We start from the raw sequence: 21,099 nt of genomic DNA, 5'->3' as shown, positions 1-21,099 counted from the left end.
AAATACCAAAACGCTACGGAATGAAGACACTCTCTAGGCTCTAATATGAAATGTGTTTGGTTGGGAGGTATTGTGAAGTAAAAAAGTAAGGGCAGGAATGGGCCTATCTTTCCATTATGTGCATTAAAAAGAAAAGAAAAAATTAGCATATTTATGTTGCTTATACTTACATCAGTAAATTCTGGAAGGATTGAAAGGCTACTAAGAACAATATGGAGTGGAGGGGGATAGAAAGATGGATGGATGGAAGGATGAATGGACAGATGTATGGATGAGGACATCCATATAGATGGAGATGTATGGAGAGGGAGTTGAGACTTTCCTCTGTATACATTTGAACGTTGCTTGGTTTTTAAACCATGCGAATGTATTACCTTTCAAAGACTAATCTTTAAAAATTGCTTGCTCAAGATCGTGCAGTGTTTCCCACAGTCCTAAAAGCCAGCTTTTACTGGCTGCGTATGAAGTGATTTGGGTTAGTGTACAAGAGGACTGTGAACAATTCACAAACACAGCACCCAGTCAGACAGGGAGAAAAACCCTTCATTTCCGTTCAATCCCTTGTCTCCATCATGGAGAATGTCTCAGTGAGTTGTTACAGGGTTTCTAACATCTCTCTAAATCCTAGTAAACTGCCTTTTTAACAAAAAAAGCAGGCATCAGGCTTCCAGGCTTGGCCCAAAGCAATGGCTAGCTAAAATGAAATGTTATTTTCTCAACACTGAATTTACTTGTTTCAAGTAGCTATTTCTACTATGAATGGGAAGGAATGCTGGCTCTCCACTTACACGGGTAACAGGAGGCTTCTTTTTCAAAACAGATGGAAGTGAAATGTGAGTTGCTCTAAACAAAAATATTAGGTAAACCCCAATGCCATTGTTTTGTACTAATCTCGTGCCAGAAATTGCCAAATGCTTCCCATGAATTCATCCTTAATCCTCCTGCCGCTATGAGGTGCAAAGGACAGTGGGGCAAAGAGAGCGTGGACTGTGTCCAAGGTCACTGGATACTTGGAGGAAGAGCTGGGAATTTGAACTCAAGCCTTCAGCCTCTTGCAGGGCCCCCTGCACCAGAGGGACCAAAGCTAGTGGCCCAGGGACACCTGGGTGGCTCAGTTGGTGAAGTGTCTGCTGTTGGCTCAGGTCATGATTCCAGGGTCCTGGGATGGAGTCCACATTGGTCTCCCTGTTCCACGGGGCGTCTGATTGTCCCTCTCCCTCTACCTACCACTCACCCTGCCTGTGTTCTCTGTGTGTCAAATAAATTAATTTAATTTAATTTTTAAAAACTGGTGGCCCAGTGAATGCAGACCAGCCCTCCTGCCTCTGGCCTGGAGCCCAGCCCAGCCCCAACACTTGAAGTTGCCCTAAAGCCAAATGGTGTCAGCTCTCCCCTCACCCCCAAGCCAGAGGGACACACACACACACACACACACACACACACACTGCCATTCCACTTGAAGTACTCACTCAATCTGCTTCTTGAACTTTCTCTCACTGTTCTTTTGGGCCCTGAGCAGCAGGACAAGAGAGGGTAAGCTTTGCTTCTGCACCATCGTGCCTGGCTGGACAGGCCCAAGGCTTCTCGCTCCATCTGGTTTAGACCCCAAAGCCCTCTGCCATCCCTCCACCACCCTGACCACCCCTGCACAGCCCCTCAGGGACCCTGCGTGAGGTAACTGGATTTCTCCCCTTGTCAGTTGGCAATGAAATTGCAATGGATTTTGCAATGGATCCAGTTTGCAATGGATTCAGGAATGCAAGAAAGAGGGCTACCTGTAGTCAGTGATGGCAACCCAGAGCTGGAGCCTACCCAGGCCGCTCAGCCAGGCAGCTGCGGCCAGTGTCCTCACACCCACCCTGCGCCCTCTGCCCTCGAAGAGCTGATCTGATGGTCACAGTGGGTCCCAGCAGGTAGTGAGTCTGCACCTGCCTTGTCTCTCTCCTCTGTGAGCGAGCTGAGGTGGTTCCCCTCCTCTCTCTGGGCCTCATGCACCCTCTGTGCAGTCTGGGGCCCCTCTGCTCCCCCAAACCTCACATCAAAACCGCCTGCTTTATAAGAGGTGGGCTCCGGGTCATGTCCCTCAGCACGCCTGAGGGAGCCTGTGGGGAGGCCTGGGGATCTGCATCGGCAGCGAGGCCGTAGGTGATTCTGATGGACAACGGGGCAATAGAGGAATGGTCCAGAATGTGGGCTCTGGCCTCTGTTTGATCCTTGTTCCCCCTGCCTTCCAGGCCCCCATCTCTCTGCCGCAGCCACGATGCAAGGCTCCCGGGGACGGGACAGACCCAGATCATCATCCCCTCTTAGAGTTGAGAACAAGGCTCTGGAGAGGTTAAGTGAACCATCCAAGGTCACAGACCCACCAAGCAGAGCAGGCCTGCATCCGGACAGGCTTCCCAAGTGCCAGGTGGGGTAGCCTTCCCTGCCCACAAGGTCACGCATCTGAGAGCAGAGGCTTCTTCCTCAACTCACAGAGCCAGAGTCCCCAGTCAGAGCCTCTGCCAAAGGGCCAGGTTCTGGTCCCAGTTCCAGAGGAACGGGAGGTGATGGGGAAGCTGGCAGAACTGGAGCCACCATTCTGCCTGGTCTCAGGCTTGGTGTCTCTTGTGGGAAGATAGATATGTGGCCTCCACCGGCAGGCTAGCTAGATGGTAGGGTGAGGTAGGACTTGGAGATGGAAGGCCTTGGAACTTAAGGAAGGAGGGCCCGGGAGACCAAACAGTCGGGAAGATGGAGCGGGAACAAGCAGTCGGACCCAGGGAGCTCCCCTCACCAGGTAGCCCCAACAAGAGAGTCAAAATAACTCCACAGGGGAAGGGGGAGCTCCCCTTTCCAGCCCCAGAGAGGCAGCAAAGGCCTGGTGAGATCCAAGCTGGGGCTCACTGCTGTGGGGGCAGCTCTCCCCAAGGCAGCCAGGCAGAAAATCCAACCTGACAGGGAGACACAGGGCTTTGAGGATTATCCGTGGAGATTAATGGAAACCTTCACTGAAATCTGCCCTCCAAGCTGCCCAGTGTGGGGGATCCTGTCACACAGCAGGCGGGGGGGGGGGGGGGTGGCCACAGAAGAAGGGCCCACCCACCTCAGACGGGAGGACTAGGACCAGGATGCCCACCAGCCAAGGCTCACCGGGCTCTGCATTGGAGCAACAAGCCTCTCCCTGCTCAGAACTTGCTCACACAGGGATTTCTCCTGATTTCTCCTGATCTCTCGGTGTGTGCAGATGAAAGCCTCACTGAAGGCCATTCAGACAAAAGGTGGGGGACACTTCCTGCTACCCAGGCTGCACAACCCAGGGGGCCACCTTTCCCCTGCCCGGGCCCCAGGCTGGTGCAGTGTGTTTCAGACCCGGGGCTTGAAGAAGGGAAGCAGAGCAACAGGTAGGCAACTGGGCCCAGAGCACGGGGGCACGGGGAAGAAGGCAGGGTGGGGGAGGCGGGCTCCTTATTCAACCAGAGCAGCTCTGCTTGGGTCTGTGCTGTGTGTGTCGGACAAGGAACAGCATTTCTTTCTGAAACAACCCACTTCAAGCCCCCAACCCCGTCTCTCAGGCTGACTAACAAGCCTGTGAAGGGGCCTCTGCCCTGGGATAGGGGTGGGCCCAGTGCCCCAGCTCCTCACACCTCCCAAGGCCTGTCGCACCCGGTCTCCCTCTAGTCAGGGGCCCGGAGGAAGTCTCCCTCAGTTCTCCTCAGAAGGCTCGGGCTTTGGGAAAAGAAACTAAATTCTAGAAAAAAGACTGTTCTCAGCTCTGAATTTGAGGACCCAGATTCCTACCCCTTAAAGGAACTTTATATACTGGGGGTTCACTCAAGATTTATTTCTTCAGAATCCCACAGGTTTGCAAAGGAAAAAAGAAAGGGAGAGCCTGGCCCTAGAGGGCCATGCAGGGGTGGATGGGGGGTGTTTGAGGGAATGGGAAGCACAGGGCAGGGTCCTTCCTTCCCCATGGCTGTCTGACTAGAGCCACAGGAATGTGGGGGCTGGACGAGTGTGTGGCAGAGATGCTGGGGAGCAGCACGGGAACAGCAGGGACACCGGCCAGACCTGGGTACTACCTCCCCTTGCCCAGGACCCGTGGAAGCCATTCCTTTCCCTCCTTTCCCTGTCTGCAACACCCCCCAACCCAGTCCCCAGCACCCTCCCCTCCATATGTCCATCATTAAGGGAAGCCATGTTCTGGCAGCTGCTGAAAAAATCAAGACACAGAAAACACAGAGAAAGGAGTCCTGTTCCAACACCACGAAGTTTCTTCAGGACTGTCTGTGCTAAAGGCCACCAGCCCGCCCAAGGGCAGCGGCAAGCACAAGTACGGAGCATGGAGGTGTAAACGGGGGAGAGGGGAGGCGGAGTCCCGTTCCTGGGCAAGGCGCCCAGGCTCTCAGGAGGAGCGACAGAATCAGTCTCGATCTCAAACTCGTCCCATCCTCCCCACACGCACCCCATGATGGTTTGCTCCAGAGCCCTGGCCTTCAAGGAGCACTTTCCAAACCTGCCTTCCTCTCCCAACTCTCTAGAAGAATCCTAAGAGAAGGGTGGAAAATCTGGTCCCCAGACAAGGGAAGGCCTCAGGCCCACCCAGCCTCCCTCTGACCACTGTGGGCCCAGAGCCCTCATCAGCCCCCAGCAGGGCCTCCACACAGACCCCCCGCTTGCCAGCCACAGCTCCAGGCTTCCACTCATCCACACACACTGAGGAGTCATTACCAAGGCCTGCTGGCTTTCAAGGAGAGTGTGGCAGAGCAGGGAGGATGAGCAGCCTCTAGGCAGAGCCCCTGGGCAAGGGAGCCCTGCACTTGAGCTGTCCTGACCCCATAGCCTCATCGGCCATTCTGGCCAGAGCACCCCATCCCCTCCACAGGCTGACATCTCATGTCAGCCAGAAGCCATCCAAGCATCAGACAAAGGGCCCACATCCAGGCTCGACTGCCCACCTCTACCCTGTTCCCAGTCCCAATCACTCCCAACCACCTTCCTCCTGTCTTCCAGAGGTACACACAGCCATAAAATCACTTATGAAAGTCTTTATGTGGATTCGTTTTTAGTTAAATTTATTTATTGAAAATGTCACCACAGTAAGTAGAGGCCAGTACGACCTGTCATAAATAAAAAGGTAGCCAATTAAAAATATACCATGAAAACAAAACAGAGCTATAAAAGTCTGGAAACTTTTCCCAATGGACTTACACCCGAGGCCTTCTCCCTAGTAACAGGGCAAGTCAGGCATGAGTTCCAGAGACATAAGAACATATTGGCACCCAGCTGAGACTTTCTTCTTGGCATAAAAGGACTGGAAAAGAATTGGAAAGGGAATCCCTTTCTTGCTCTGACTCTGTGCTTAATGCAGGCCCAGTACTACTTAAAATCATCTCAAGGGAATGTGGGCATCCACCCTACACTTTGAAAATGCAAGACTAGAGGCCTCCTCTTCCTCATGCTCAACGCACCTCGGAGGGCCTTTTATGAACACACCTTCCAGGCACAACCAGACCCCGCCCCGTGTGCCTGTCCTCACAGCAAGGCCCCCCAACTCCCTCTCCCGCATGCCTGCCCCGCTCGCTCCCAGAGGTCACCGCTGACTCAGGTGGGATACCAGGTAGACAAGGCCCACCAGCAGCAGTCCACGCACACCCAGCATCATCAGCAGGAAGAGGAGCAGGATGGAGGTCACGGGCTCCACGGCGTGGTTGCCCAGATGCCACTGGGGGAAGCCCATGTTCACCAGTTGCCGGTTGAGGTCATTGAAGGGGGATGGGGCAGCCCCCAGCCGAGCCCCAGCTTGCTGCTGGCGAGGGCCCGAACCCCCCAGGGGGGCGCCATGGCCCCTATTGAGAAAGCTCTGGAAGGTGGAGACAGAGAGAGAGAAATGAGTCTAGAGAAAGCATCCTGGGAGTTGAAGTACCAGGCAACCTGGAAATCTTCTGGGCCAGGCCCCGCCCCCCACCCAGACCCTACCCCCAGGGCCACACCTTCCTTTCTCAGCTACCCCCCCCACCGGAATCCCCCCTCACTGAGTCACAAGCTCTCAGAGTACAGAAAACACCAGTCTATACTCCCCATGTCCTGCCAGGGAGAAGGTGCCCAGGTCAGAGAAGAGAAAAGGGGGCAAGGAGGACTGGATTCTAGGGTAGTGCTTGGGAACAGCCATTTCTAATCCTCCTCCGTCCTCCCTTTACCACCATTCCTGGGTGGCCGGGGGCTCCTCTTCCCCACCTTCTCCACTTCTCTCTCAGCCAGCTGGCTCTTCAAAGAAAGATGCTGGCTCCAGCGGGGTTAGCCCGGTCAAGGGAGAGAGCACTCTTGGATTCCAGATCTGGGGAGGTTGCCCAGAAGAGTGAGAACTGGGGAGGCAGGTGGCTCCTGTCGCAGATTGCAAGAATGCAATTTTCCCCCAAGTCTTGACCCTCATCTCATGCTCCTTAGTCCGGCTCTCTGCAAAGAGGGCTTCTGACTAGAGAAGGCTAATGACTAGCAAGAGAGCTTCTGCTTGCTAAGGGGTAAATGACACGGAGGGCAGGAGCCCAGCTGCTCCCCGGCCACGGCCACCGGCACTGGGCGCACACCTGTCGAGGGGCGCTACTGCGTGCTGGGAGAGTGTTCCTCACGCGGGGGTCGTCGTCCTGCACTATCTCCCCATTGGCCAAGATCCGCACCATCCTCCCAGGAACGATGGGTCCCTGCTGGGCTGTGCCTGTCCCCAGATCTCAAAAACCTGAAAGAAACAATTTATCAGAGATAAGGGGACACTCGCCTTCCGTGGGAACAATGGCAATTCTGGGTGCCCACGCTGGTTACCCAGACAGAGCAGGCAGGCGCTGCGTCTGATTAATTCCAAGAAGAGAAATAAATGCAAGTTATTTGTCAGATGAAAACCTTTCAAACATCGAGGCCACTGGGAAAACTACCAAAGGAAGCCGGGGTGATGGAAGTTGGGTGACCCTGCAGCACCCGCAACCACAGGGAGGAGAGCCCTTGCTGCGCCCCATCTCACACCCCCCAACACTCTCCGGAGCCAGGTACAGTTAGAGAACCCCAGGGGTGTAGCCGGCTTGCCCAGCACCACTCTTCTAGAGGCAACAGAGCCAGAACGTGAAGCCGGGAACTCTGGCGCTAGGACCTTTTCTGGACTCTGAACATGGAGTCCAGGGCACCCAGCTCCCCAGTGTCTCCGTTTCCCATCCGTTAAAAAGGGGCCCATTGGGAGTAAATGCCAAGGACCCGGGCCTTCTCCCTAGAGAGGACCTGGGCCCACTTCGGAGCCACTTTAGGTCCACGGCCTGGCAGCCGACTCCACTCACGGCCACAGGGCCCCAGGAGCTGACTGGAGGGGCAGACCGTTCTGGCAGAGGGCACACCCCTCGCCTGCCCCTCACCTCTCAGATGACACCAGCCTTCTCTGCCATGGCGGGCCGAGCCAACCTGCCCAAAATTGGGAATGGGGGATGCGGCTGTGGCTCTGGGAGGACCCCACTCCGGAGACCCCAAGGGTGTCCATGGGCTGGAGGTGGGGGTGGGGTCCTTTCACGGCTCTCCCCGAGTCTGTGTCAAAGCCATTTTTTCTCAGGAGACGAGCCACCGTTTTCACCTAAATTCTGAAAAGCATCTGGGACACCCACGCCAAAAGGGATTTAGAGCTCCTGTTCTGTTGCCCTTGGGCTAGAGCCTGGGCCAGGTGGGTCCCCCTTCTGAAGCCCGCTGTTCCCTGCAGAAGGCCAAGCTGGTCACGCAGCTCCGCAGCCCCTCGGTGCTTTGCGCCCCCGCGCCTGTTGGGTGGGCTAAGGCCGCAGCCAGCCCCGGGGCACTTGACTCAGGGAGGGGGGCGCGCGGGCGATCGCGGGGGGCGTGCTGCAGGGCAGGGACGGGGGGATCCGGGGAGGGGGCGCCGCCCCAGCTGCCGAGCCCGACCCCGGGGGAGGAGAGAGATGCGCGCTCGCTGGCCCTCGCCCCGAGCCGGGACACCCACCTGCGGTCGCGGCTCCGGGCCTCAGTGGCTTCCACTCCCGGCGGCTCCCAGGCCGCTTCCTCCCACCTGACCTCACAGGAAGCGCGCGCCGCAGCGGCGCGGCCCCCTCTGCAGGCCACGGGGGGAACTGCAGCTGCCGGGCCCCCGGGCGGCGCAGGACCGGGAGGAGGCAGAAAGGAGGCGCCACCGGGAAGGGAAGGGGGAGGGAAAAAAGAGAATAGGGAAGGGAGAACGAAAGGAAGAAGGAGGACAGAAAGGAGGAGGGAGAACAGGAGGAAGAAAGGGAAGTGGACCCCATGGAGGAAAAACCCAGAAAGTGGGAGACCCTCTGCCCGGGGTGGAAAGACGGCACACGCTCAACCCACCGCTTAGAGTTTGCTGAGCAGCTGGGGGCGGTGGGGGCGGGGGGACGGGGGGGGACTGCCTCTTTAGTAGGACCCAACCCTACCCTCAAGGATCTCCAACTCCAGTGGGGAAAATGAGGTATGAACCACAAGTCAGGTGCAAATAACTATAACTTGAAGGAAGGCAGGCTTCCTGGAGGAGGTGGTCTTTGAGTCAGGGCCAGAAGTTTAACTAGGATAAATAGGGAAGGGTGCCACGCGTCAAGGGACTGAACAATCAACCTCTGCCTCTTTCCTGCTGTTTTCGTGTTCCCACCCTGCTGCCGACTTTCAAAAGCTAGTCCCTGTGAGCCCATTCACCAGTAGGAGAGAATGAGTTCTGTAGTCCCACAGTTTGGGTTTCAGGCTCTGGCAAGTTACTGGGCTGCTCACTCTCCTCGTTTGTAAAATGGGGATAACCACACTTCACAGGACTGTTGCCAAGATTAAGAATGAGAGTTGCCGACACATGGCAAGTGTTGATAAACATTGGCTGTGACTATCAGGAAATAGATGCTTCTGGAAGGAGGCAGTTATTTGTCGAGTATATAGTAAGACCCACTGGGTACATACAGCGTAGTAAGATGCCCGCTGGCGCCTAGTGAGGGAAGCAGAAAGGGTGAAATGTAGGCCTTGCCTTAAGGACTCATCACCTGCTATCAAGGTTTAATTCTTTGATTATGAAACCTCATCAGTAAAAAATGTTAAGCAGGTCCCCCTGATATCTATAGCTCATTTGTGTATTATATATTGGCTTGTGGATAAAAGGCAGCTGCTAGAGCCAACCTGGCTTGAACCTGGCACAGCTGCTTTCTAGTGGTGAGATGGGCCCGTTATTCAGCCTTTCTGGATTGAGTTCCTTCGTCTGTAAAATGAGGATAACACCAGTACTTTTGTCATCGGATCTTCATGGAGCGCTGAGCACTTGCTGTACAGCCCGTCACTGTAAGTGCCCAGGGCTGCTGATGCTCACAGTCATTACCACCGCTCTGCTACGGTTAAGTCAGTTGTAACCCATGGACTCTAAACAAGGCTAGGATACCAGATAGATACAAACCTGAAATCCTAATGCTTTCTTCCTGCACTCCGATGCAGGGGTTAGTGTGGAAGTGTTGATCCCAGGGCAGGAGTCCTTTTTTTTTATATATATTTTATTCATTTATTTATTTGACAGAGAGAGAGAAGGCGGGAGAGGGAACACCAACTGGGGGAGTGGGAGAGGGAGAAGCAGGCTTCCCCCTGGGCGGGGCAGGGTGGTGGGGGGGGGGGGGCGGGAGGGGGCTTGCTCCCAGGACCCTGGGATCAGGACCTGAGCCATGCAGATGCCCCTAGGGCAGGATTCCTGATTCGCAGGGGTGGTCTGCTGCTCTCAAAAGTGGCTGAACTTTGGAATTACCTGGGATGTTTAAAAACAATCCCAATGCCTAAGTCCCACCCCAGAGGTGACAATACTCTAGATCTGGGATGCAACCTAGGTATGGAGACATTTTAAAAAAATTCTACTGGGTGATGGATGCTGGAGAGGGTATGTGCTGTGAAATGTGTAAGCCTGATGATTCACAGACCTGTACCCCTGGGGCAAATAATACATTATATGTTAATAAAACAAAACAAAAACAAAAACAAACAAACAAAAATGAATTTCAGGTGATTCTAATGAGCAGCCTGAGTGGAGAACCACTGCCTTCCATGAACAGATCTGCACAAGTGGGGCTCACAACCCAAGACCACCAAGGACAGAGAGACTTTAGTGGGCTGGGGGAACCAGGGAGGAGATAAGGGATGTACCCAGGAAGCCTTGCGCCAGTGCAACTGCTGCCAAAGAGACACGGTCCTGCCAGAGATAACTGTGAGAGCCCAGAGGAGAACGTCTTTCTAGAGAAGGTCAGGAACAGCCTTAGGGGGCAGTGATGTTTGACTAGACTTTGAAAAAGACCTGTCAGTACTAATTAAAACAGCCTCAGAAGGCTGTGACTCACTTTTCCCACCTCTCCACTTCCTTCAGGTGTCTCCCCTGCTCAAGAACCTGCAATGGCTCCCTATTGTCTGCTCCAAAAAGAACCAGCTCATTGCTGGGCTCTGATAACCTTCCAAATCTGGCCCCAGCACACTCTTACCAACTCCCTGACTCAGCTCCACCCACCTGGTCCTGAAGTATGTCACCCAGAGACCTGCTTGGCTTGGGCCTAGAAGGTCGGCCTGAAGGTCCTCTCCACCCAATCTAAATCCTCCCACGCTTTTATACCAACAACACAAACTTCAGTTCTGAGTGTTCCATGTAATAATAATAAGCTCTGTGTGTGCAGAGTCCCTATGCTTTCCAAAGTGCTTTCCAGATCATATCATTCTTTTTTGGATTATGACATAGGAAGCACAGGTATTGTTGTTCCCTTTTGCTAACAAGAAACTGAGACTCGGGGGCACCTGGGTGGCTCAGTGGGGTAAGCCTCTGCCTTCGGCTCAGGTCAAGATCTCAGGGTCTTGGGATAGAGCCCTGCATCAGACTCTCTGCTCCTACTTCCCCCTCTCTCTCTGCCTGCTTCTCTGCCTACTTGCGATCTCTCTTCTGTCAAATAGATAAACAAAATCCTTAAAAGAAAGAAAGAAAGGAAGGAAGAAAGGAAGAAACGAAGAAACGAAGAAAGAAAGAAAGAAAGCAACTGAGACTTAGAGACATGGTACATGGCCAGGCCAGTTCCAGGTCAGTGGTAGGGCCAGAATTCAAATGAACCCGGGTTCTCCCCTCCCGCTCAGGCCCGTCCCCATTCTGCTGCCTCTTTGTGTGTGTGTGTGTGTGTGTGTGCTTCCCACACCGAATGCCATGAGCATGAGACTGCCCCTCCCCGCCCCCACCATCATGCCTTAATCCCAGCAGGTGTCCCATTAAAGCATGCTTTTGGCTCTGCTCGTTGTCATAGCACACTCTTGCTAAAGTTTGGGACACTCTGCTTTAGACCAGTGGCTTTGCAAACACTTTTGGTCCGGTATATTTTACATCATGACCCAGTAGCCACCCTTATGTGAAGAAGTTTCAACAACAGTATTTACCCTTTCTACATGAAATATACCATGATGTTTTCTATTTTTTAAGGGAAAAAAGTGCTAATCAATTTCTCACACTATTTTGCAATCCATGAATATAGTGGTTCTCAACCCTGATTGCATGTTAGAATCACCAAAGGGAAATTTCATAAACTATTGGTGCCCAAACCAGTTGGATCGAACTCTAGGAGTTCACCTCTAGGAGGTGAAGCACGGACACCTCTGTGCTAGGTTACTTAATCAGCACTCAAGCTTGTAGATACTAACGTCCGGTTTAAAAACACTGCAGGAGACGTTCCTCCGGGGTGGACGGCTGCCCCTAAACTTGGCTAACAAAGATAAGCTTATGTAATAAGACCCAAGCCCCAAAGAGGAAACCCTGCCCAGGGCACATCACCACAATGGCAGTCCCTTGCCTCTGCTGACTATCCAAATGCCAGGAACAAAGACCAACCCTGAGCCTCCAATATGGCACCAATCCTCAAAGAAACCCTCTGAGTCACTGGTGGCAAGTTGACTTCACTGTGCTCCTTCCACCCCAAGGGCCAGAAATTCATTCTAGCAGGGAGAGACACCCATTCCAGGTGTATGTTTGCCTTTTCTGCCTGGAGGGCCTCACCCCAAATCACACATCTTACAAAGTGTTTAATCTCCTGGTCCAGGATCCCACGTAACGTGGCATCAGACCCAAGGTCCCACTTTACAGCCAAGCAGGTGCAAGAGGGTGCCCATAACCATAGGATCCAATCACATACTACACCAGCTGGTCTAATACAGTGTTCAAATGGCACCCTGAAGACCCAGCCCAGTGCCAGCTCAGAGACAATACTCAGCAAGAATTCTGTGCCCTCCGCAAGGGATGCCTTCTCTACCTTAAACCAAAGGCCTATACAGCTGTGTGTCTCCAGTTGGAAAACACTTAGATTCAGGAACTTGGAAGTGGAAGCAGCAGTGGCCCCGCTTACCATCCTGCCCAACGACCCTCTTGGGGAATGTGTGCCTTCCATCCCCACAACTCTGGGATCTGCGAAGATGGAAGTCCTGCACCCCAAAGGGAGCACCAGTATGGGAGAATACAGCAGGAGTTTTTTCAAACAATAAGCTAAGGGTGCAGCCTGAATACTTTGGGTTCTTGTTTTTGGACATTAGCAGGCAAGAAGAGGAGCCATTCATTGCCCTTGTCTAAGAATGACTCGTCCTTGTCACTGGGAGGAGGGAGGGCTGCTCTTACATTAATGCAGACAGGACAACCATATCTGACCCCCAGACAGTCCACTTGGATGCCTCTTGGTTGTCCTTTACCCAAGTGTAGTGGTACAGGGCAATGCAACAACTCTGTCCGCACGAGGCCATGTGACCAGAAGCTCAGAGCCCTCAGGGATGAGGGTCTGGATCACACTTCCAGGTGAGACACTGAGGCCAATAGAGATGCCAGGTGAGGGGGAGGGGAGGGGAGGGACGATGATCATTTGCAGCTACAATGGAGGAGACTGTAGTTGGTCCCCCTAGTATTTCTCCGGAAGACCAATCCACCGGAATCCTGAGAGAGCGGATCTCGAACGGTGTGAAGGGTGGGCTGTAGGAGACATGAAGATGTGCTTGCCAGACCCCACCCCACCCCGCCCCGGGGAAGGACTTGTTGCTCTAACTTCTGCAAGAGCATCTGGAACTTTTAGCTGTCAGCCCTTTCACACAAGTTGCTCTGCTTCAGAGGGACCTTCCGCCCAGGGTCAAGTCCTCCCACAGTCCATGACTGAAGGACACAGAAGATATGTGCGGGCTGTATCAGTTTCAGAGATCCTCCTGAGGTTGGCTGAGGGGGGCAGGTTTTTATCATAACTTAGTTTTCCCCTCTGCTCAACCCTCTTTGCTCTGTCTCCCTCAATAATCTACTGAACTCCCAATTCTGTCTCAAGAGTTTTCTTCCTGGAGAACCCAAAGGGAACAAGTCCCTATTCTGCTGGAGTGAGAGAAAGTTTAATCTCATTTACTGTGAGATAGCCACTGCCTCTGACGCAGCAGGCACAGCCAAACGTCCTTCAGATTCATAGCCCCCTTTAGCCTTTTCATTACTGAGCCCTCCCCCTCCACCAAGATTTGGCAGGTAACTAGACATCCATCTAGGTAGCTGGAAAATCCAAAATAAACGATGAGAATTAAGAAGACATTTTAGTAAGATTATTGTCTATAAATTGGTCATATTCTTAAATACAGGCAGCAGAGTTAAAAAAATTAAATTACAAGAGGCACCTGGGTGACTCAGTGGGTTAAAGCCTCTGCCTTTGGCTCAGGTCATGATCCCAGGGTCCTGTGATCGAGACCGACATCAGGCTCTCTGCTCAACAGGGAGTCTGCTTCCTCCTCCTCTCTCTCTGCCTGTCTCTTTGCCTGCTTGTGATCTCTGTCTGTCAAATAAATAAATAAAATCTTTAAAAATATATATATATATGTATAAATCCGCTAGGATTAGTCTAAGATTAAAGATGTGCGTTGGGTCCTCTATTCTGTTCCGCCCATCTATGTGTTTATCCTTCTGCTAATATCACAGAGTCTTGATTATGTAGCTATATCACAAGTCTTGATATTGGGTAAGAATGATTCTTTCCCCCTTTATTCTTCTTCGTCTTGATATTGGGTAAGAATGATTCTTTCCCCCTTTATTCTTCTTCATCAAAAGTGTTTTAGTTTTTATAGCTCCTTTGTCTTTCCATATAAAATTTAGAATAATCTTGTCTATATCTACAAAAAATCTTACTGGGATTTTGATAGGAATTGTGTTAAACCTGTCTATCAATTTGGGAGAAATTGGCATCTTTTTACTCAGTGGTATCTCCCACTATTTGTGTACACAATTTGTCCCTAGGCTTATTTAGATTTTTTTCTGTTTCTTTTGTCAGCACAGTGTAGTTTTCAGCATATCAGTGCTATACATGTTTTGCTAAATTTACACCAAAATATTTCATTTTTAAATGATTGCAAATGATATTTTAGATTTCAGTGTCCATATGTTAATTGCTAGTGCATTAAACTACAATTAATTATTGTATATTTGTCTTATATTCCATGACCTAGCTGAACTCTCTTACTAGTACTAGGTATTTTTGTGAATGTATTGGAATTTTCTTTGTAAACAATCAGGTTATTTGCAAATAGAGTCCATTTTATTTCTTCCTTTCCAATCTTTATGTCTTTTATTTCTTTTTCTTGCCTTAATGCACTGGCTAGAACTTCCAATACTATGTTGAATAATAATGGTGAAAGTAGACATCCTTGCTCATTCCCAAACTTAAGGGGAAAAATCACTGTTTTTCCCCATGAAATATATTAATTGTAGGGTGTGTATATGTGTGTAAATATATACATATATATATACACACACACACACACACACACACACACAGATGCTCTTCATCAAACCGAGGAATATCCTATTTCTATTTTTCTGAGCATTTTTAGCATGGATAGGGTATTGAATTTTGTCCAATGCTTTTTCTATCAATTGATATGATGGTGTGATTCTCCTTTAAAATGTCAATGTGGGGCGCCTGGGTGGCTCAGTGGGTTAATCCGCTGCCTTCGGCTCAGGTCATGATCTCAGCGTCCTGGGATCGAGTCCCGCATCGGGCTCTCTGCTCAGCAGTGAGCCTGCTTCCCTCTCTCTCTCTCTCTGCCTGCCTCTCTACTTGTGATCTCTCTCTGTCAAATAAATAAATAAAATCTTTAAAAAAAATAAAAAAATAAAATGTCAATGTGTTAGATTATATTGAGTGATTTTCAAATACTAAATCAGACTTGCAGGTCTAGCATAGTCATGCTGTATAATTCTTTTTATAAATTGCTGAATTGTATTTGCCAGTATTTTGTTTAGGGTTTTACATCTATTTTCATGGAGGATATTGAGGATTGTTTTCCTGGGTTTTCTTTTTCTTTTTTTTTGGTAGTATCTCTGTCTAATTTTATTGTCAGGGCAATACTACCTTTATAGAATGAATTAGTAAGTGTTCCCTCTTATTTTCTGGAAAAGTTTATACAGAATTAGCATTAATTCTTTAAATGTTTGGTAGAGGGGTGTCTGGGTGATGGAGGTAGTTGAGCATCTGACTCTTGGTATAGGATCAAGTAGTGATCTCAGGATTGTAATCTCATGGTCGTGAGATAGAGCCCCATGTCATGGAGTCTGCTTGGGACTCTCCCTCTCCCTCTGCCCCTCTGCCCCTCCCCCACCAAATCAATTAATCAATCAATCAATCAATCTTAAAAAAATGTTTTGCAGAATTCACCAGTGAAACCATCTAGACATGGAGATTTATTTGGGGGAGTTTTAAAATTATGAATTCAATTTCTTTGATGCTATACTGTTGTTCAAATTATCTATTTCCTATTGAGTGAATCGTAGTGATGTGTTTTGGGGTAATTGGTCCATTTTGTCTACATTGTCAAATATGTATTTGTGGAGTTGTTTGTAACATTCCCTTATTATCTTTGTAGTGTCTGCTGGATCTGCTATGATAGCCCATGCTTCACTCCTGATAGTGCTAATGCGCCTTCTTTCTTTTCCCATTCACTCTTGCTGAAGATTTGTCAATTTTAGTGTTCTTTTCAAATAATCTGCTTTTATTTCATAGATTGCTTTATTGATTTTTTTGTTTTCAATTTCACTGACTTCTGTGCTTTGTTATTCCCTTCCTTCTGTCTGCATTGGATTTATTTTGTTCTTCTTTTTCTAAGTTCTTAAGGTAAGAGCTTAGATGATTTGTCTGAGACTTTTCCTGTTTTCTAATGTAAACATTTACGGGTTTATATTTCCCTCTCAGCTTTAGCTCTGCCCTACAAACTTTGATATGTTGTATTTTCATTTCATTTAGTTCAATGAATTTTAAATTCCTTTGTTATTCCCCCTTTGATGCATAGGTTATCTAGAAGAGTGAATCTTCAGGTGTTTGGAACTTTTCCTGTTACCTTTCTATCACTGGTTTTGTTTGAGTCCACTGGGATCAGAAAACACTCTGTATGAGTTCAGTTCTTTAAAATTTGTTGAGGTTTGATTTAGAGTCGAAAACAAACTCTTTTTTCCCACTTATACTAGTTAGAGGTTGGCAGCATGAGAAGGGGGGAGACCAGGTGGAGATTTGGGGTGCCTGGAGAGAACTAGGTCTGCCTCAATCCAAGAGGAATCAAAAGCTCAAAGGTGGTTTGGGAAGGCCAGAACTATCCGGGAAGGAGGAGGGTCCAGGGGTGAGAGGGATGTTTGAGAGCTAGGGTCAAGGGATTACCCTCTGCCTGCTGGGATCCCTCTCAGCCATTCTAGTCTGGCAGGAAGGGGGCAGCCTGCGACCTCTATGGACCAGTCTGAAGCTGCCAGATGCCCCAGGCAGGGGGTTGGAGGCGGCTCACAAAGGCTTGCCCTCCAGGAAAATGATGTCACTGATCCCAGCTTTTCTGGCAGGGAAGCTGTCCTGGTGGATATTCCATAGGTGACTGAAAAGAATGTGTGTTCTGCAGCTTCCAGGTGGAATATTCTATAAATCTCAGTCATGTACGGTTGGCTGATGGTGGTGTAGCATCCTTCTATATCATTGCTGATTTCCTATCTACTCAGTTATTGGGAAAGAGGTATTGAAGTTTCTAACCATAATTGTGGATTTGTCTACTTTCTCCTTTCAGTCCTACCAGTTTTTGTTTCACAAATTTGAAGCTCTGTTATTTGGTGTGTACATTTTTAGGTTTGTTGTATCTTTTTAATAGATTGGCTGTTTTGTCATCTATAATGTCATTCTGATAATATTCCTTACTCTGAAGTTTACTTTATCCTGTTCTTTTCATGAATGTTGACAAATGTCTTTTTCCCATAGTTTTACTTTCAGCTTGCCTATGTTATTATATTTGAAGTGAGTTTCTTGACACATTTTTAAAACTACTCTGCTGATATTTTATTATGTGATGTATTTAGATCACTTACATTTAATGTAATTATTGGTATGTTAGGGCTTATGCCTACCAATTTTATTTTGTTTTCTGTTTTTCATTGCTCTGTTTTGTTTTTCTGCCCTCCTATGGGTTACTTGAGCATTTTTAAGAATTCCATTTTTATTTATAGTATTTTGTTATATCTCTTTATATAACTTATTAGTGGTTTCTGTAAGTATTACATTACATGTACATAACTTATCATAACTGACTGGTGGCATCATTTTACTAGTTTGAGTGAAGTATAAGAATCTACTTCCCTTTATCTCCCTTTAACCTCCCAATTATAGTGTAATTGTCTTAAATATTTCCTCTACATATATTTGGAACCACATCAAACAATGTTATTATTTTAGTTTCAACTGTCAAAGATAATTTAGAAAAGTCAAGGGAAAAAGGAAAGCCCATTTTATTTACTCATATTTTTGCTTACCATGTTATTTCTTCCTTCTTGGTATTTCAAGGTTCTTTTATTTTTTCCTGTCTGCTTGGAGAAATTTGTATAGCCACGAAGTTGCTATAGAGTAGGTTTCCTGGTGACAATTTATTTTAATTTTCTTTCCCTAGGGTATCTTCATATCCTCTTGCTTCCTGAAGGATATAGGATTCTGGGTTGACAGGCCTTTCTTTCAACACTTAAAACAATATTGTACCATTTCCTCCTGGCCTCATGGTTTTTTGGTGAGAAGTCTGCTGTTGTTAGAATCATTATGCCCTGTGAGTGAGGTATTGTTTTACTTCTGGCTACTTTCAGGGTTTTTTTCCTTTGTCTTTAGTTTTCAGAAGTTTAATTATGATGTGTGTTGGATGGACTTCTTTGGATTTATCCCCTTAGGAATTCATTCTGCTTCTTGAATCTTTAGATTTACATCTCTGGTCAAGTTTGGGAAGTTTTCAGCCATTATTTCTTCAAGTACTTTTGCAGCCCCACTTCCTTTCTTTTCTCCTTCTGTGACTTCAATGATATATATATTTTTTAGATCTTTTATTATAATCCCTACAGGTCCCTGAGGCTCTGTTCTCTCTCTCTCCCTCCCTTTTTTCCCCCAGTAGTTTCTGTTCAGATTGGATAATTTCTATTGTTCTACCTTCCAGTGTACTGATTCCATTCTGCTGTATATTCCATCTACAATGTAGATTTCTTTCATTTGCTATCTTCCTGGTTCTTGGTTTTAAGTGACTTTCAAATGAAATCTGGACATTTTCGCATTATGGTATGAGACTCTGCCTCTTACTTAAACCTTCTGTTTTAGCTGGCTTTCTCTGACACTACTCCAGCAGGAGAAGGAGGAACATTGCGTCATTAATGACAAGAGGGAAGTAGAACTCCATGTTCCCCACTCACCCTCCATTGTCACCCAAGCAGGGGCCTGAGGATGGAGGAGCAACATTCTATATCACTGCTGGGTGATGATGGGAGTTTCTATTCCCCAAACTGTCTCCACAGATACCAGGGGTTGGAGGTGGGGGGACTCATTACCAGCTAATGAGGATAAAAGTGCCTCCCTACTTGGCCTCCTCCTTTTTTACAGCATCATGAGGACAGGCCCTTGCAGGGCCCACTTGGCCCTTGCAGGGCCCACTTGGCCCTTGCAGGTGTGGATGGAGCCACAGTTTTTTCCTGAGGTATTTGTCTAGAACAGTGCAGTTTTTGTCTAAAAGTTTTCTGTCTTGCTGATGCCTTTCCTAGTACTTTGCTAGAAAGAGCAGTCTCCTTCAGGGCTCTTACAGTCTGTATCTTTAGCTGTTTCCAGGTCTCCAGCCTCTGTATCCATTATCTGGGATATATAAGACAGAAGGAAAATGCAGGGAATTTACCCCTGTGCTGTGTCATTCCTCAGATCCCAAAGTCCCCAGCCAGTCTGCCTTCTCGTCTCCATCTTTCAGTCTCCTTATGTTGATTTTATACATAGTATCCAGGGTCATCAGTTGTATTTAATAGAATAGGGAAAAGCATATTTACCCCCATATTCCCAGAAGCAGGCATTCTAGACAGTTTTAAAGTTATGGAAGTGAAGACATTGTGATCTAGGTATAAGAATAATAAAGTGAGGGGCACCTGGGTGACTCAGTGGGTTAAAGCCTCTGCCTTCAGCTCAGGTCATAATTCCAGGGTCCTGGGATCGAGTCCCGCATCGGGCTCTCTGCTCAGCAGGGAGCCTGCTTCCCTTCCTCTCTCTGCCTGCTTCTCTGCCTACTTGTGATCTCTCTCTGTCAAATAAATAAAATCTTTAAAAAAAAAAGAATAATAAAGTGACCAATAGATAGATAGAAACCAGGAACAAATCCATAAACTGGGGTTTGTGGTAACACAGAACTACAGAACAATAGGGAAAAGATCATCTTTTTAGTTAAGTCATGCTGTGGTAACTGGGTATCCATAGAAGAATAAAATGAAATTGGACCCATACCTCACATCTTTATACATGTACCAAAAACAAATTCTAGGTGTATTATAGACCTAAGTATGAAAAGCAAAATGATAAAGAATCTGTAAATATATGTACACATACACAGGTTCTAGACCTCAGAGAAGGGGAAATTTTCTTAATGTGTTATAACAAGTGATAACAATAAAGAAAATGATTGATAATTTTTGCTATACAAGATTTACATTAAAAGTAAGAACTCCGGGGCGCCTGGGTGGCTCAGTGGTTTAAGCCTCTGCCTTCAGCTCAGGTCATGATCTCAGGGTCCTGGGATCGAGCCCCGCATTGGGCTCTCTGCTCAGTGAGGAGCCTGTTTCTCCCTCTCTCTCTGCCTGCCTCTCTGCCTACTTGTGACCTCTCTCTCTGTCAAATAAATAAATAAAATATTTTAAAAAAAAGTAAGAACTCGTATTGATCAAGATACTATTTTTTATTTTTTTTAAAGATTTTATATATTTATTTGACAAAGAGAGACACAGCGAGAGAGGGAACACAAGCAGGGGAACTGGGAGGGGAGAAGCAGGCTTCCTGCTGACCAGGGAGCCCAATGAGGGGCTCAATTCCAGGTCCCAGGGATCATGACCTGAGACAAAGGCAGAAACTTAATGACTGGGCCACCCAGGTGCCCCTCAAAATACTATTGTTTAAGAAGTAAAATGTCTAGTATGCAAGAAAAGTTTTCTGCAGTACATATAGCCAACAAAGGACTCACTTCCAGAATATCCAGAATATATAAAAAGCCTTTACAAATAAATAATAAGACAATCAATAAAATATGGGCAAAGGATTTGAATGAGCACATTACAAAAGAAATCCGAGTGGCCAATAAACTTCTGAAGACATTATCAATGTCATCAACACTCTGGGAAATGTAAATTAAAACCATCATGAGAAACGACCACACACCCATCAGACAGACTGTAATTAAGTCTAACAACACCAAGCATCAGTGATGATGGGCAGCAATGACAGTTCCCACCCACAGTCGGTGGATTTGCAGACTGGTACAGCCACTTTGGAAAACCATTTAGAATTCCCTAAGAAAGGTGAACCTTTCCATTCTTTATGATCCAGGACACAAAAGTGAAGGCTCATAGGCACCCGGTCACGTGCACAAGCATTTTTCATAATAAAACTGGAAAATGAATCAAGTGTCTATCAAACTAAAATGGAAAAACTAATGCTAGTAGTGTCATCGAGTGGTATACTATACAGTAGTAAAGATTATGAACTCTAACTACCTGTAATGTAACTGAATCTTACAAATGCTACCTTGAAAAGGCATAGCATAGAGAACACAGTCGCTGGTATT

General features: G+C 48.0%; 1 protein-coding gene across 1 annotated transcript; it reads right to left on the bottom strand.

Moving 5' to 3' along the window:
• Positions 1–5,043: 5,043 nt before the first annotated feature.
• Positions 5,044–8,074, bottom strand: FAM241B (family with sequence similarity 241 member B). Its single transcript, XM_046027400.1, has 3 exons — positions 7,967–8,074; positions 6,567–6,715; positions 5,044–5,842 (listed from the first exon to the last, which is right to left on the bottom strand). Exons 2-3 carry the CDS (start codon positions 6,657–6,659, stop codon positions 5,573–5,575), a joined length of 363 nt encoding a protein of 120 aa, XP_045883356.1. The 5' UTR covers positions 6,660–6,715; positions 7,967–8,074; the 3' UTR covers positions 5,044–5,572.
• Positions 8,075–21,099: the final 13,025 nt, after the last annotated feature.

Source organism: Meles meles, chromosome 13, assembly GCF_922984935.1.
Source record: "Meles meles chromosome 13, mMelMel3.1 paternal haplotype, whole genome shotgun sequence".
NCBI lineage: Eukaryota > Metazoa > Chordata > Mammalia > Carnivora > Mustelidae > Meles > Meles meles.
The sequence above is the reverse complement of the archived record's forward strand: the minus strand, read 5'-3'. Positions and strand labels throughout refer to the sequence as shown.